Source organism: Polyergus mexicanus, unplaced genomic scaffold (assembly GCF_030449975.1).
Source record: "Polyergus mexicanus isolate NDT 795.1 unplaced genomic scaffold, iyPolMexi1.0 SCAF_3, whole genome shotgun sequence".
In the NCBI taxonomy this organism is placed as follows: Eukaryota; Metazoa; Arthropoda; class Insecta; order Hymenoptera; family Formicidae; genus Polyergus; species Polyergus mexicanus.
This window is the reverse complement of record NW_027223323.1, coordinates 6,427,712-6,440,965: the sequence shown is the minus strand read 5'-3', so window position 1 is coordinate 6,440,965 and position 13,254 is coordinate 6,427,712. Positions and strand designations below refer to the sequence as shown.

Here is a 13,254-nt window from a genome sequence, read left to right as displayed (position 1 = left end):
ATTCACAATTTTTTTGTATCCGAAATATTCAGATATCCGGATGCAAAAAGATTGTAGTGAATTTACGCATACAACGAGTTTTTTCACATCTCTCTTGTCTTTATATAATCTCAAAATTTATTTATTAAAATCTGAAGTATTTTTTTTTTGCATATTAGAAAATTATTATCAAATTTTTGATTTTATATGAGAATGGAAACTATTAAAAGAATTCTTAGTCCAATGTCTGAGCCCCTGTATTAGGGTCATATCATACGACATAAATTAACAAAAATAGTTATTATATCTTTTTAATCTTACGTAACCGTGCGATCTTTGTAAACTTTATATAATCATCATGATTAAAAATTAAATGCGGAATAGATAGCGCAACATGCGCCGCATAGTGCTAAACGAATGAACTAGCGATTATTGAATACTTTTTTTTAAATATTTTCGGAATGTTGCTGTAACATTGCTAAAGTTATATTGTAAAATAATGTCTTTGCAATATTTCTGCAACATTAAACTGCAATATGCAATATTACAATGTTGCAGCAATGTTGTTGCAAGCTTCAGTGCTGTATGGGTTCTTTTTTTCGTTTACCACGTTCTTTTATAGTATTGTCTCTATAGTTCGCAACGAGCTAAACAAGTTGAATACTTCTGAGGATTAGGAAAAAAAGATTCCACGAAGGCCGCAAGATTATCTCCCCACGTGTCTCTCCGATAAATTATCTTTAATAAACCTCTGTAAATAATATTTTTCTTTCACTTTTCCTTTTTGTTTATGTATGCTTTGCCGATTGATTGGCCTCTTGAGTATCACTGTTAATTAATTCCCAAGCGATGCGTATTTTCGCTTTAGTGCGTCGCAACGCGATGCAAATTCGCGCGTGTTTACGTGCTCGTAGACGGAAAAAATAAGCAAAGGCCATAAACAACCAAATCGTTGGAAAATTTAACAGAACAAGTCCTGTGCTTCTCGAGTCTTTTAGTCAAAACCTTTTACGAGGAAAGTAAAAGTCTTCTTCCTCGTCACTCGTTTTTACGTTATTCCGATTAGATTGCCTCTAAATTGTTATTATCAATCCTCGACTTCTGCATGTGGTTTTCTTTTACTATAAGCTTGTCGGTAAAAAATAGTTGACAAGCGTGTTTTGAAACATTGATAAACTTGTTTGTTGCTATCCGTTTTTCTTCTCGTTTCGAGTCGCAGCGCGTTCCAATTTTTAAACGACGAGCGAAGAGTTTTTTTAACGTACTTTCAAAACATAGATTACAGACGTCATTTTGAGGAAAAAACAAGCGTTTCGATTCGTGTCATTTTGGAGAGATCTTCTGGATATCACGTTGTTGCAGTCCGATTTAACGATTTGCTCTTCTTCATAGCAGAGAAAATAGCGATTTTTTTTTTAAATTTTTCTTTTCTTTCTTACGAAGATTTATATCGTGTATTGTGTTTTTCTCCAGACGGTTCTTCTAATTCTTTTCATTTTTTGTGTCTTTCAATATCTTTGGAAATTGTTCTTTTAGTTCCGATCATCTGGCTTATTGTCCCCTAGTCCTATGACAATATTCATGTCCCTGCAGAATAGAATTCTCCATTAAAACGGCCCGTTATTTTTGACACTTTGTCTGTAAAATATATTTTACTATCACCTTTAAAATTTTCTCTTTTGTGCGCACGGCTTTTCGTTTATACAATTTTTTGAAAACGCTTACAAAATCTTCCTCTCTCCCGCCTTCTTTTTCCATTAGCTCAATCGCATAAATAAATAAATAAATATAAATATGTACGCTCATTAAATGCCGAAACGACCTTTTCTTTACTTGCGACCTATTGTTCGCATTAATAAATCATACGTACGTAGTATTTGCTGCAGAAAATATAATAATAGATGAGTCATATGAAGAAAATTTAAAATATTTTTAACGTTTCAATATTTTTATCGTTCGTTCGACTATAAGTTTTCGAATTTCAAAACGATAATGACTTGCATATTTAAGCCTTGATGTCAATTGCAAAATAATGAAAGAAACATTAATGACATCACCTCATAATTTTATTTTAAAAGAGAAAAAATTAAAAATGTTTTACGAAAACTGTCACGACATTACTTAATAAATCTGTAGAAGAAGAAAGAAGAGGCATGAGATAATCCAATGGAAGAATCCATATTTCTGTCTCTCTCTCGTTTCCCTCTCTTTTATTAATGCTTATCTATGCGACAACATGACACACGTAAACATATCATCGCGTGATACACGTCGGGACAATATTGTATGTCGTCAATCTTTTCGTGAAAACTCCATTTTCCTTACGCGTCCTTTTTTTCCCTTCCCTCTCCTTGAGTTTTACAAAATAATCACCTACGATCTGGGTGATACACAAGATGTGACGAAGTAACAACGCTTACTAACACATTATTTTTATTAGTCCTCGCCTAGGGCTTATAATCTATATATAGCCTATCGAGTTTGCGAACAATCGCACGAAGTGAAGTAATGTCGATTATAGTAATTAACTCACATTAACTTATAGTCGAGCTAGTATAAAACAGAAGAACAGATAATGCGATTAGTAATGACGCGGTTATAGCTAAGTTGTAAAATTGTCAAAAGAGATAAAATTGTTTGGAAACAAACGACACGATGGATGCGCTGTCGTTTAATCTCTTTTTACGGTACGATTACATCATTGTACGTATATCTTTCAGAATCAATGTGCTTCGTGAGATTCACGAATCGAAAAGAGTGAAGTACATGATTCGCGTATGATCGCACACACGACTTGTTTACTTTCAGAATTATTTATACTTTATATATTTCTGAATCCTCGCACTCATATATTCTTGTGTTAGAAATAACCGATTATATAACACTCTTTTGGTTTGATATATATATATATATATATATATATATATATATATATATATATATATGTTGTATATATTTACGAAATAATATGCGAGACATAATCGTATAGTTATCATTGTCGCGCCATCGTTAAAGCACAGAGTTAAAACTTATTTCTATATCCGGGTCGCGCGGGCAGTACTTTATACATTTATACAAATTTTCTATAAACATTTTCGAGTCTCTTTAGAGTAGCGCGAAAAGAAAATAAAAAAAAGAACGCACTTTAGTCGATCAATAAAACAATTACAGGACAAGATTCACAGATAAATGCATCTTCGAATTTTTTTCGCGTAAAATATATCCTCATGTGGATTACACTAAAAAATATATAAAATCTTTGACAGTCATTCGTTTTCGTCTAGAAGAAAGGGCGGCGCATTTTTTCTATTTATACATAAGAAATGTGTAACGTAATATGTGCGCGATGTATTTCAGGAATAGATCCGATATATGATATTTCGTATCGTTTTCGAGTTATGCGACTAATAATTCTGGATGAAATTTACTCTATAACCAGTTATAATATTTACAATTATTTTATATCTCACGTAAAATCTCGTTGACTAATAATCCAAATATAGTTTCTTATGACTCACTCCAGTTTGCATTCTTTCAGAGAAAGTACAATGTATCGAAATCTATTTGTAGTTTTCTAATCTTTATCTTTAAAGCGACAACAGAAATAACAAATGTATGTTTAAAATGCGTATAAAAAAGATGCGACATAAGTAAGAAATGACATAGAATAAATCATACATCTATACGAATCTCCTTCCATTACTTATCTCCTTTGGATCCATTCCCAGATTATGTTACCACATATTAAGTTTACTCTGTTCATCTGTATGTATAGTGTAAAAAATGCAAAGGTAACTGAGAGTCAATTGCAAGCACACCGTCGGTCGTGATATTAAAAGGCACTTGAATATTAAAATTAACCTAACTAACCTGCTTTCCTTAAACCATGATCGCGATAAAATATAATAACATTATAATTTCGTAAACAAATGACGCGTATGCGCGCGTCCATAATGCAGTCTATGTTATATGGCAGTATATTAAATTGTTTTTTACAAATATCTCAACAAAATAGAGTATATACTGTATTTAAATATTAGTTCCTTTAAATAATTATGTAAACGCTAAAATACCTTAGATTTAGATCTTGTTACAAAGTTACGCGTCTCTTTACGTAGCTACTCAAGATCTTGCTAAATTTGACACGAGACACCGAACGTACAGTTGTTCGCAAACTATAAGTCGCGTCGTGTCGTTGCGAATCCTTTTTAAAAATTTTGCGTTTCGAGGCGCATTATTTTCCGGCATAGGTCGGGTTCTTGAACGTAGAAGTGGCTTGCTTATAGATCGGATTCTCCCCCTGCAAAAACAATAAGAGGGAAAAGGTTATTAAGATAATTAACGTACAATAAATCTGATCCCTCTTTGTTAAATAACGTACGTAATTTTTTGCGGAAACTATTTATATCTTTGTATTTAATACACTCGGGGTAATAAAAATTGGAAAAACTAAAATGTTTACTTTTTAAAATCTCGATTTAATTTTGATTCACAAGAGATACACAATCGTACCGTGTCCCACTTGGCCATCATCCTCTCCTTCTCGAATCGGGCAAACTCCCGTCTGTCGTGTATCGTCGTCAACAGTTTCCACAGCAGCAGCAGCGCCAAACCGACCAGTACCACCGCCGCAATCACGCCCAACACGATTCCGAGCATGTAGACCTGCGGTGGGCACTCGCGTTCTTTCTGAGCGCGAACCTGCAGGCAGTTGGTCTCGTTGTAGTAATACACGAAATTGTATTTGCAGTCGTCCTCATCCGTGCCGAAGCACGGCACCTCGTCGTTGTCCACGTCAACGATCACCGTCTCCACGCTTTCGGGTACGAACTCCTTGCAGTTTTTCGCGCACTCCTCCGGATCGCTATAGTTTCCGGTACCATACATTTGACACTGCACGCACGGTTTTAGTTCCTCGCAGCGGCTCGGGCAAGTCGGGCACTTGTTGCAGTGCTTGCCAGAGTATCGAGTGTTGCCCTCTTCGTGACAGATGCACTCACCGCAGATGCAGTCACCCTAAAGGAAGAAACGAGAAAGAGGGGATGGATAGATTAGTGAATGATTCATTTAAATTCTTCGAGTTTCTATGAAAATTATTTTGGAAGAGAAAACAGAAATGTATAATTTTCTTGCGCACTCACATGACCCGAGCAGAGTACGCCATTCGTGGTTCCTGGCGCGATGCAAGAGTCGTTGGAGGATCTACAATTACAAGACGGTCCGGTCCAGCCGGCGTTACAAACGCACTGTCCACATTCGCAAGTGCCGTGGTCCGAGCAGAGCTTACCCTGATCGCGGTCGCAGGAAAAGTTATCGCACTCGCAAAAATGTCCCGATATTATCTGTAAGAATATATGAGTTTGTGATCTCGCAAATGTTTTGTGAATAGATATCGTAAGAACAATTTTATTTCTATGCAATTCCGCTGTTCCATTTTATACTTCAACTTTAATTTAATTTTATATTTTATTTATCCGTTTTTAATTTCATCGTATCTTCATCATTGAGGATAAATCGTATAATTTAAAATATTGAATATAAGATAAAAATTAATTGAAAAAATAAAAATAAATTATAATCTTTGGCACTGAACTAAAATAACCGTACGTAAATACGCAGATGAAACAAGTAGAAGAAACATATTCAGTAACAGAAATCGATACGTGAGAGAATTAAGGAAATACCTCCTTCGGATTTTCTCGTTCCTCGCATTCGCATTGACCGCAGGCGCACGTGCCGCGGCCGGAGCAGTCTACGAGGGAGGTGTTGTCGGGTCGGCACGATTGGAAATGCTTGTCGAAGCCAGTGAGTTCCTGATGCGGACTGCATTCACATCGCTTACCGAAGAATCCGTCGTAGCACTCGCAAACGCCGCACTTGAGCGTGCCCACGCCGTTGCACTCGGGCGATTTCTCCTCGTACATGTGGCCTTCGCGCTCGCACTCGCAGTCACACAACATCTCCAGATTTACCGTAAGAGTCTCGTTTATACCAACCTGAAGAGAAAAAAAGCGCCTAAGTTACAATAAAATCAAATAAAATATAAGAATGAAATAAATAAATATATGTATGTATGATATAACAGATACAAATTAAAAAATAAAAATATTTGGTATACATAGATTTCAGTCGATTAATCTCATCTCGCACAATGAGTTAATGCGTGAGCTTACCGGGTAAATGTCAAACTTTTGCTTCCATTCCGATCTATTGGCCGGACAACTGGTGACTTCGATCTCCGCGATAAACTCCACCTTTGTGCCGACTTTTAGTCCGTCGCATTTCGATGTCTCGATCGCCGGCCCAGTACCCAAGCAGCTCGAGAAGTACTTCACTTTGACCGCGCTGCTGGCCGTGTCCTTCATCTCCACTGAACTCGAGATAGCGTCGTACTGCTCGCGGATCAGTTCTACGACATTACTGGAATCGTCGGACAACTTGCCGGCGAAGGAACCCTCTACGTGCTTCGTAAGTCTTTTGTAAACGTTGATCTGCTCCTCTGTGACCGCCCATATGATATTTATGGCGTTTTGTTTTACTTTCAGATTGATTTGCGAGATGCTCGGATAATCCTGCAGGGACGAATGGGTGTACGTGCCTCTGGTGTCCAAGTGGCACAGGCCATCGTTCGGCTTGATGATACCACCCAGCTTACCGTCGCCTGCATAATGAAAACCGGCGTCGGTCGAGAATACCAGTAATCGACGCGCCTTTTCGCGCCAGCCTATTTGATTACGGCAAACTATCGCTTGCATGATCGCATCGAAGCCGCCTTCCGGCGCGTCAAGATTGCCAGACACAGACGCGTTACGCACCAATCCCTATAAACAAAAATATCTATCTAAAAAAAAACCGTTAGAAAGATGACAGAAAAGAATCTTTAATTATCTTTGATTTAGAACTGAAATTTAGATTTGTCATAGTTTCAAAATTAATTACAGATTTAGCTAATATATGTATATTTATAGTTATTTCTGTACCGCAAACTTGCTTGTGTCCTGAGAGAGTCTCATGATGTTCTTGTATCCGTAAGGCGCAGCGCAGCCGTCGCACGGTTCGATAAGACTGAAATCAAAGATAAGCCGGATATTGACACACGAACGCACACATTATAGTGGCAACAAGGTGTGTTTCCATCGGCTTATCTCGCAACTTACGATTTTGGCACGGTGTTGACGTATGGCATCACGACTTTGTCGACGAAGCTACCGAAACCCAAACGGAAATTACTTGTAATCTTGCTCATGCTCTCGACCAACAATTGGCCCAAGTCGGACAGTTTCTTCTTGTCGTCCTCCATGGACTTGCTCAGGTCCATAAGATAGTAGAGATCCACGGGATAATCTTCCGCTTGGGAATAAGCGAAGGACATTCTATAAGCTTCATCTGAAACGAATTTACATTATACAAATAACATAAAGTTGACAATTGTACTTTTAATTTAATTTTTTTAACATAGTAATAACTTACTTATTCTAAGTTTCAGATTGACCTCTTGCGGCCACATTTGCACGGCCTCCTGTCTTCTACTTCCGCCACTGCTCGAACTCTCCTTATGAAAATGCGAAGAGGATGAGCCTGAAGATGAGAAATTGGAGTACGAGCCTTCGATGCTGCCATATCCTCCTCCTGCGCCGCCGCCAGCGGCGAAACCGCCCTTGGTCAAGTTACGATGTCGCAGCATGCTGAAGACATTATCAGGATTCCATGTGTATTCGGGAGGACATGTCGCGAATATCTTGGTATTGATATTTGGAAGGAAACACCTCTTCTCGGAGAATTTCTGCAAATTTGATTCAGAAATATCAAATAAATGGCAATTGTCAGGAGAAATATCCAATTTTTTTATCAGTACAAAGGCTTAATCAGTGTTAAGCTTTGTAGAGAAACCAAACAGAATGTTGTATCAAAAATTATTAATATAGACTTACCGGTGCTGCGCACCAAGCGCAGTGCGGAGTCTGTATGCATTCGTGGCACGTCTGTTTACTGATACAAGGATTCATGCCGGTCAATCTTTCTGGAGGAGGATAATTGGCCCGAGCGAACGAAGCTAACAGGCCCACCACTAATATTCCTAGCACAACGAGCCATCTTGAGCTGCCGAACATTCTGCAATATTACAGATAGATTGATAAATCTCTCCATTCAATGGACAAATATTCTTATATATATATATATATAGACACACAGAGATAAATAACTAAGAAATATAAGAGACCAGGATTAGAAATTAATATTGTATACATAGAGTTGACGATGCAGATAACAAAATACGGAAAAGTGATTAACAAGATGACAGAATTAGAAGAGAGAGAAGAGGAGAAGCCTGTGTATAGGACACATGGAGAAAAGTTTTTAGCGGATTGACGGAACGGAGTAGCGCACCAGGAATTATACGTATACGTACGATCTCGCTCCCATTTTGAAGGGGAAAGAAGAAAGGAATTGCGAATTGAGACGATATTGACAAGCGAGACGATGGACACTCGCAGTCGCGCACCTCCCGCGGCTTATTCATACGGCGGGGATGCCGTCATCTTTATATTTGCCGAGCAACATCACTCCCTCGCGTATGACTAAAGCAGCGGAGGGCGATAAGCAGGAGTTATACATATATGCATTTCTTGGCGCGAGAAGCGGGCTTACTTAATCGCGCGAGAGACGATGCGTCGTCCTTCTCCGTTTCCCCGTATTACGTTTTACAGCGCATCACAAATGTTGTTTAGAGAGTCGATGCAAGATGCAAGTCGATGTATCTCTCCCTTCGTCGCTCGGGATCACCATAAATGGTAATCCATCAAACGAATCGTTCCGGAGGGAGTGCTCTCATCTCGCCTCTCGCCGCGTTCGCCTCATTCGCGTAACGAGTGCTGGCAAAGTATTCGACCAATCGGGGCGAAGATTGCTCGATCCCGATTGGTGGACAAAACGCGCGGCACTCTACGCGGATTGGCGCGTTTGGTTTGATTTCGCAAATGTCACCGGCGAGACGGAAAGTAACTGAAAATCTTTGCGCTCGCGCGTTGGCAGCCTTGCGGATTTCTTGATTTTGAATTGTAACAGAAAGTGATCGCGCTAAATTGTTTAACTCGACGAAAGTTTGCATTGTGACGAACTATCGGAAATCTCGAGTCCATTTTCGCGTCATTATGGATCGTATTCTCGTTGTCGTCCCTCCGTTTTTGGGAAATTCTCCGGTTCATGTTTTAAGACGATGAGGATGGCATATCGTTCGATGCGACGAGCGAGGTAAGCGCTTCTTCGTTCTTCGTTCATTTGGAATTACACATTTCTAATGGACGAAATATATATATGATATATATTTGGAAAACAATTCCAATAATAATCAATGATGTAGAAATATATACATATATATATCAGGGTTGGGAACGTTATTCTATAAAAGTAACCGTTACTGTTACCTGGAAAGTAACGATTCGTTACTTTTTCGTTATGTTTTTGTTTTTTGTTAGGTTTATGCTAAAATAAGCTATTAGATTATAAAATTATTTAATAATCAATATATTAAATGTAATAATCTATGTACAATTAAAAACTCTAAATTAGTCTCTATATAGTAAGCGTTTTTTATATTAAACTTATTTAACGATTCTAATTTTTTATGTTAATATCTTTATTTTTTAATACACTTATCTTTATAGGAATTTAAATCGTAATTTAGAAATTTCAATTTTGTCGAAAATTTTTATCAAACATTGTTTTTTAATATTGATAAGAGAAATAATTGATATTATTAAGAGTGTGATTCCAATATTCACTATCAGTAAATTGTAAAATCATTAATTTACGTTACTATAGATTTTCAGATACTGTCAGTGACTATCAGAATGCGGCCTATGATAGAAGACTAGAAAATATTTTTCAAAAAATACATCTATTAAATGGATATAATAAAGATAAAAAATAACGATAAAAGTAACGGCTAATTCGTTACCGTTACTGTAAAAATGTAACGACGTTAGAACCGGAAAAAAGTAACGATTCGTTACTTTTTCGTTATGTTTTTGTTTATTGTAATGCTAAAATAAGCTATTAGATTATAAAATTATTTAATAATCGATATTAAATATGATAATCTGTGTTACGATAAAAAATTCTAAATTAGTCTCTATATAGTAAGCGCGTTTTTTATTTATATTAAACTTATTTAACGATTCTAATCTTTTATTTTAATATCTTTATTTTTTAATACACTTATCTTTATAGGAATTTAAATCGTAATTTAGAAATTTCAATTTTGTCGAAAATTTTTATCAAACATTGTTTTTAAATATTGATAAGAGTAATATAGATATTATTAAGAGTGTATTCCAATATTCACTATCAGTAAATTGTAAAGTCAATAATTTACGTTACTATAGATTTTCAGATACTGGCAGTGACTATCGGAATGCAGCCTATGATAAAAGGCTTGAAAATATTTTTCAAAAAATACATCTATTGAATAGATATAAGATAATAAAGAAGCAAAAAGTAACTATAAAAGTAACGGCTATTTCGTTACCGTTAGTGTAAAAATATAACGACGTTACCGTTACCGTTACAAACAGAAAAAAGTATAACGATCGTTACCGAAAAAAAGTAACTGTATATTTTACATGATATTTCACAAATTTATTATCAAATTAAAAATTAATATTAACGAAATATTATTTTTGAAATCTGTGTTATTATTAATAATGTATATATACATACATTATTAACACAGATTTCAAAAATAATATTTCATTAAAATATTAATTTTTAATTTGACACTAAATTTGTGAAATATCATGTAAAATATTGGAAGCATGAAAAATACATTTTGAAAAAGATCTATCAAGGGCATAACTTTCTTTTTTAAAACTCGCAAATTTTTCTTTTTTATTTCTATTTTATTTTATTATATCTGAAAAGTTATATGTGAAAAAAATTATATATATATGGAATTTGATTTGCGCTAGATGGCATCGGGGAGCAATGCTGCCACTACAGAAAAGTAAATAGTCGTTGCGTGATCGATAATATCAAATTTGTCGTGTGTGTAAAAATATATACGAAATATGCCGTATTTATAATTTTGATTAAATCGCGGTGTATACGAACTGGCCGTTTTATCACGAGGAGACGCAGGAATTATTCTTTTTCAGTGAGTATTTATACCGTTTGTCATTGAAAGACTCTCATAATAAATACTATTATTTGACGAGAAGCGTCGTCGCACGTGAGTACTTTGGACGAGGAGGTTATTTTTCGCGGCTAGGGAGAAATATTGCCTTTAGGTTTTTAGTATTTTAGTTTCTTTATCGACAGTTTTATATATCTCAATCAGACGACGAAACTCCTTTTATAATTCATTTACAAAAGATTGTTCTAGTATATATTATTTTATTATATTATATTGTATATTTTGCATGTTATTTTTTATTCAAATTTAATGAAAAGTATACTATATTCTTAGTAAGGTACATTTAAAATAAGAATTATTATATTTCATTTTTATATTAATATTAATTGTATCATTTTTTGAAAAATTCATAGATCTCGAAGAACGAATACGAAACATCCTTGTCGATAAAATAGGTACTTTTACTTACCGACATAGCTCGCGTTCTTTTAATACGCTTTTCGATTACTCATACAGATGGCGCGAGAATGAAATTTTTGTTACCGGGTCATTTCTTCTTAATCTTTCCATAGTTTCGCGCCATTTCTCCGAGTAAGTTACCGTTTTCGCGAACGCTACTTTTATGCGTCATTATCGAAAAGTTTTCGACAGTTTTCTCTTCGGAAAAATATTGAAAGAAACTGCGCAGACCTATCGATTCTCAAGACAACTGATTTTCATTCTGTGTACGTAAGTTTACGTAATTTTGAGCGCTTAAATCTTTTAATATTTTGTCGCTCGAGAAATTCAAGAAAATGCGCGAAGTGAGCGAATTTTTCCTTCACCGAAATATATGTATTATTCTCCCCATCAAAAACAAATATATATCTTCTAGGGGAAGAAATAATTAATTATATCCTACGTACACATTTCGGGATGAAGAAATAAATAAGCACATTGGGAGATTCTGATGATATAATTTTTATTATTATTATCGTTATTATATATATATATATATATATATATATATATATATATATATATATATATATATATACCATAGTTTGCACAAAGTACATATATACGTCGGTACATTCGCGCATCCTAAGAGAGCGAATCCTTTTTCCTTCTCATTCGATTTTCGAGTCTCTCTAAAGGTATCGCGAATTCGAAGAAACATACATTTCGACACTTTCGTTTCGCAAGGAAAAGAAAAAAGGATAGCGTCGAGAGGGATAATACACGCAACGCGTGAAAAGAGCTAGAGTTAAGTAAGCGCTAAATAAATAAAAAAAAAAAAATGACTTTTCTCTTCGAAGAGGAGAGAGACGGACTCGCCTGGTTCGGTGATTCATAAATAACGAAGGAACGCGGGCGCCTTCCTCGATCCCGATCGTTGCGCATCTATTCCTGTGAGATATTCTCCTGCACTCCTCTTTCAGGTGTTATTACCAGGGTTGGGAACGTTACTTTATAAAAGTAACGCGTTACCGTTACCGTTACATAGAAAGTAACGATTCGTTACTTTTTCGTTATATTCTTGTTTTTTGTAATGCTAAAATAAGCTATTAGATTACAAAATTATTTAATAATCAATATTAAATGTAATAATCTAAGTTACAATTAAAAACTCTAAATTAGTCTCTATAATAGCAAACGTTTTTTATATTAAACTTATTTAATGATTCTAATTTTTTATGTTATTATCTTTACTTTTTAATACACTTATCTTTATAGGAATTTAAATTGTAATTTACAAATTTCAATTTCGTCGAAAATTTTTATTGAACATTCTTTTTAAATATTGATAATATTATTAAGAGTGTATTCCAATATTCACTGCCAATTTATATTACTATAGATTTTTAGTACTGGCAGCGACTATCAAAATGCAGCCTATGATAGAAGAGTAGAAAATATTTTTCAAAAAATACATCTATTGAATTCTATTGGATATAAGATAATAATGAACCAAAAAGTAACGATAAAAGTAATCGGCTAATTCGTTACCGTTACTGTAAAAATGTAACGACGTTACCGTTACCGTTACAAACGGAAAAAAGTAACGATTCGTTACTTTTTCGTTATGTTTTTGTTTATTGTAATGCTAAAATAAGCTATTAGATTATAAAATTATTTAATAATCGATATTAAATATGATAATC

The 13,254-nt window shown here is 35.1% G+C and overlaps 2 protein-coding genes across 5 annotated transcripts in view; one reads left to right on the top strand and one right to left on the bottom strand.

Annotated features, from left to right (window-relative positions):
* Positions 1-2,003: 2,003 nt before the first annotated feature.
* On the bottom strand, positions 2,004-8,807 carry Mys (position-specific antigen beta subunit myospheroid). Of its 2 annotated transcripts, XM_070316575.1 has the most exons (11): positions 8,629-8,807; positions 8,390-8,558; positions 7,911-8,091; positions 7,450-7,762; positions 7,137-7,365; positions 6,960-7,044; positions 6,153-6,800; positions 5,664-5,975; positions 5,121-5,321; positions 4,492-4,995; positions 2,004-4,279 (listed from the first exon to the last, which is right to left on the bottom strand). In XM_070316575.1, the coding sequence occupies exons 2-11, from the start codon at positions 8,401-8,403 to the stop codon at positions 4,214-4,216; spliced, it is 2,553 nt and encodes an 850-aa protein (XP_070172676.1). In that variant the 5' UTR covers positions 8,404-8,558; positions 8,629-8,807; the 3' UTR covers positions 2,004-4,213. The 2 variants fall into 2 exon arrangements, with proteins under 2 accessions (XP_070172676.1, XP_070172677.1); XM_070316576.1 differs by lacking the exon at positions 8,390-8,558 and having other exon boundaries at positions 2,005-4,279.
* The window catches only part of Dnalig3 (DNA ligase 3), a 39,736-nt gene continuing 32,585 nt past the window's right edge, over positions 6,104-13,254 (top strand). For 2 of the 3 annotated variants that reach the window (XM_070316574.1, XM_070316572.1), the window contains exon 1: positions 11,008-11,131. The gene's annotated coding sequence lies outside the window, so the exon portion shown is untranslated. Of the gene's footprint in view, positions 9,232-11,007; positions 11,132-13,254 lie in introns of those variants that run through there. The other variant, XM_070316573.1, reaches the window with a different exon arrangement.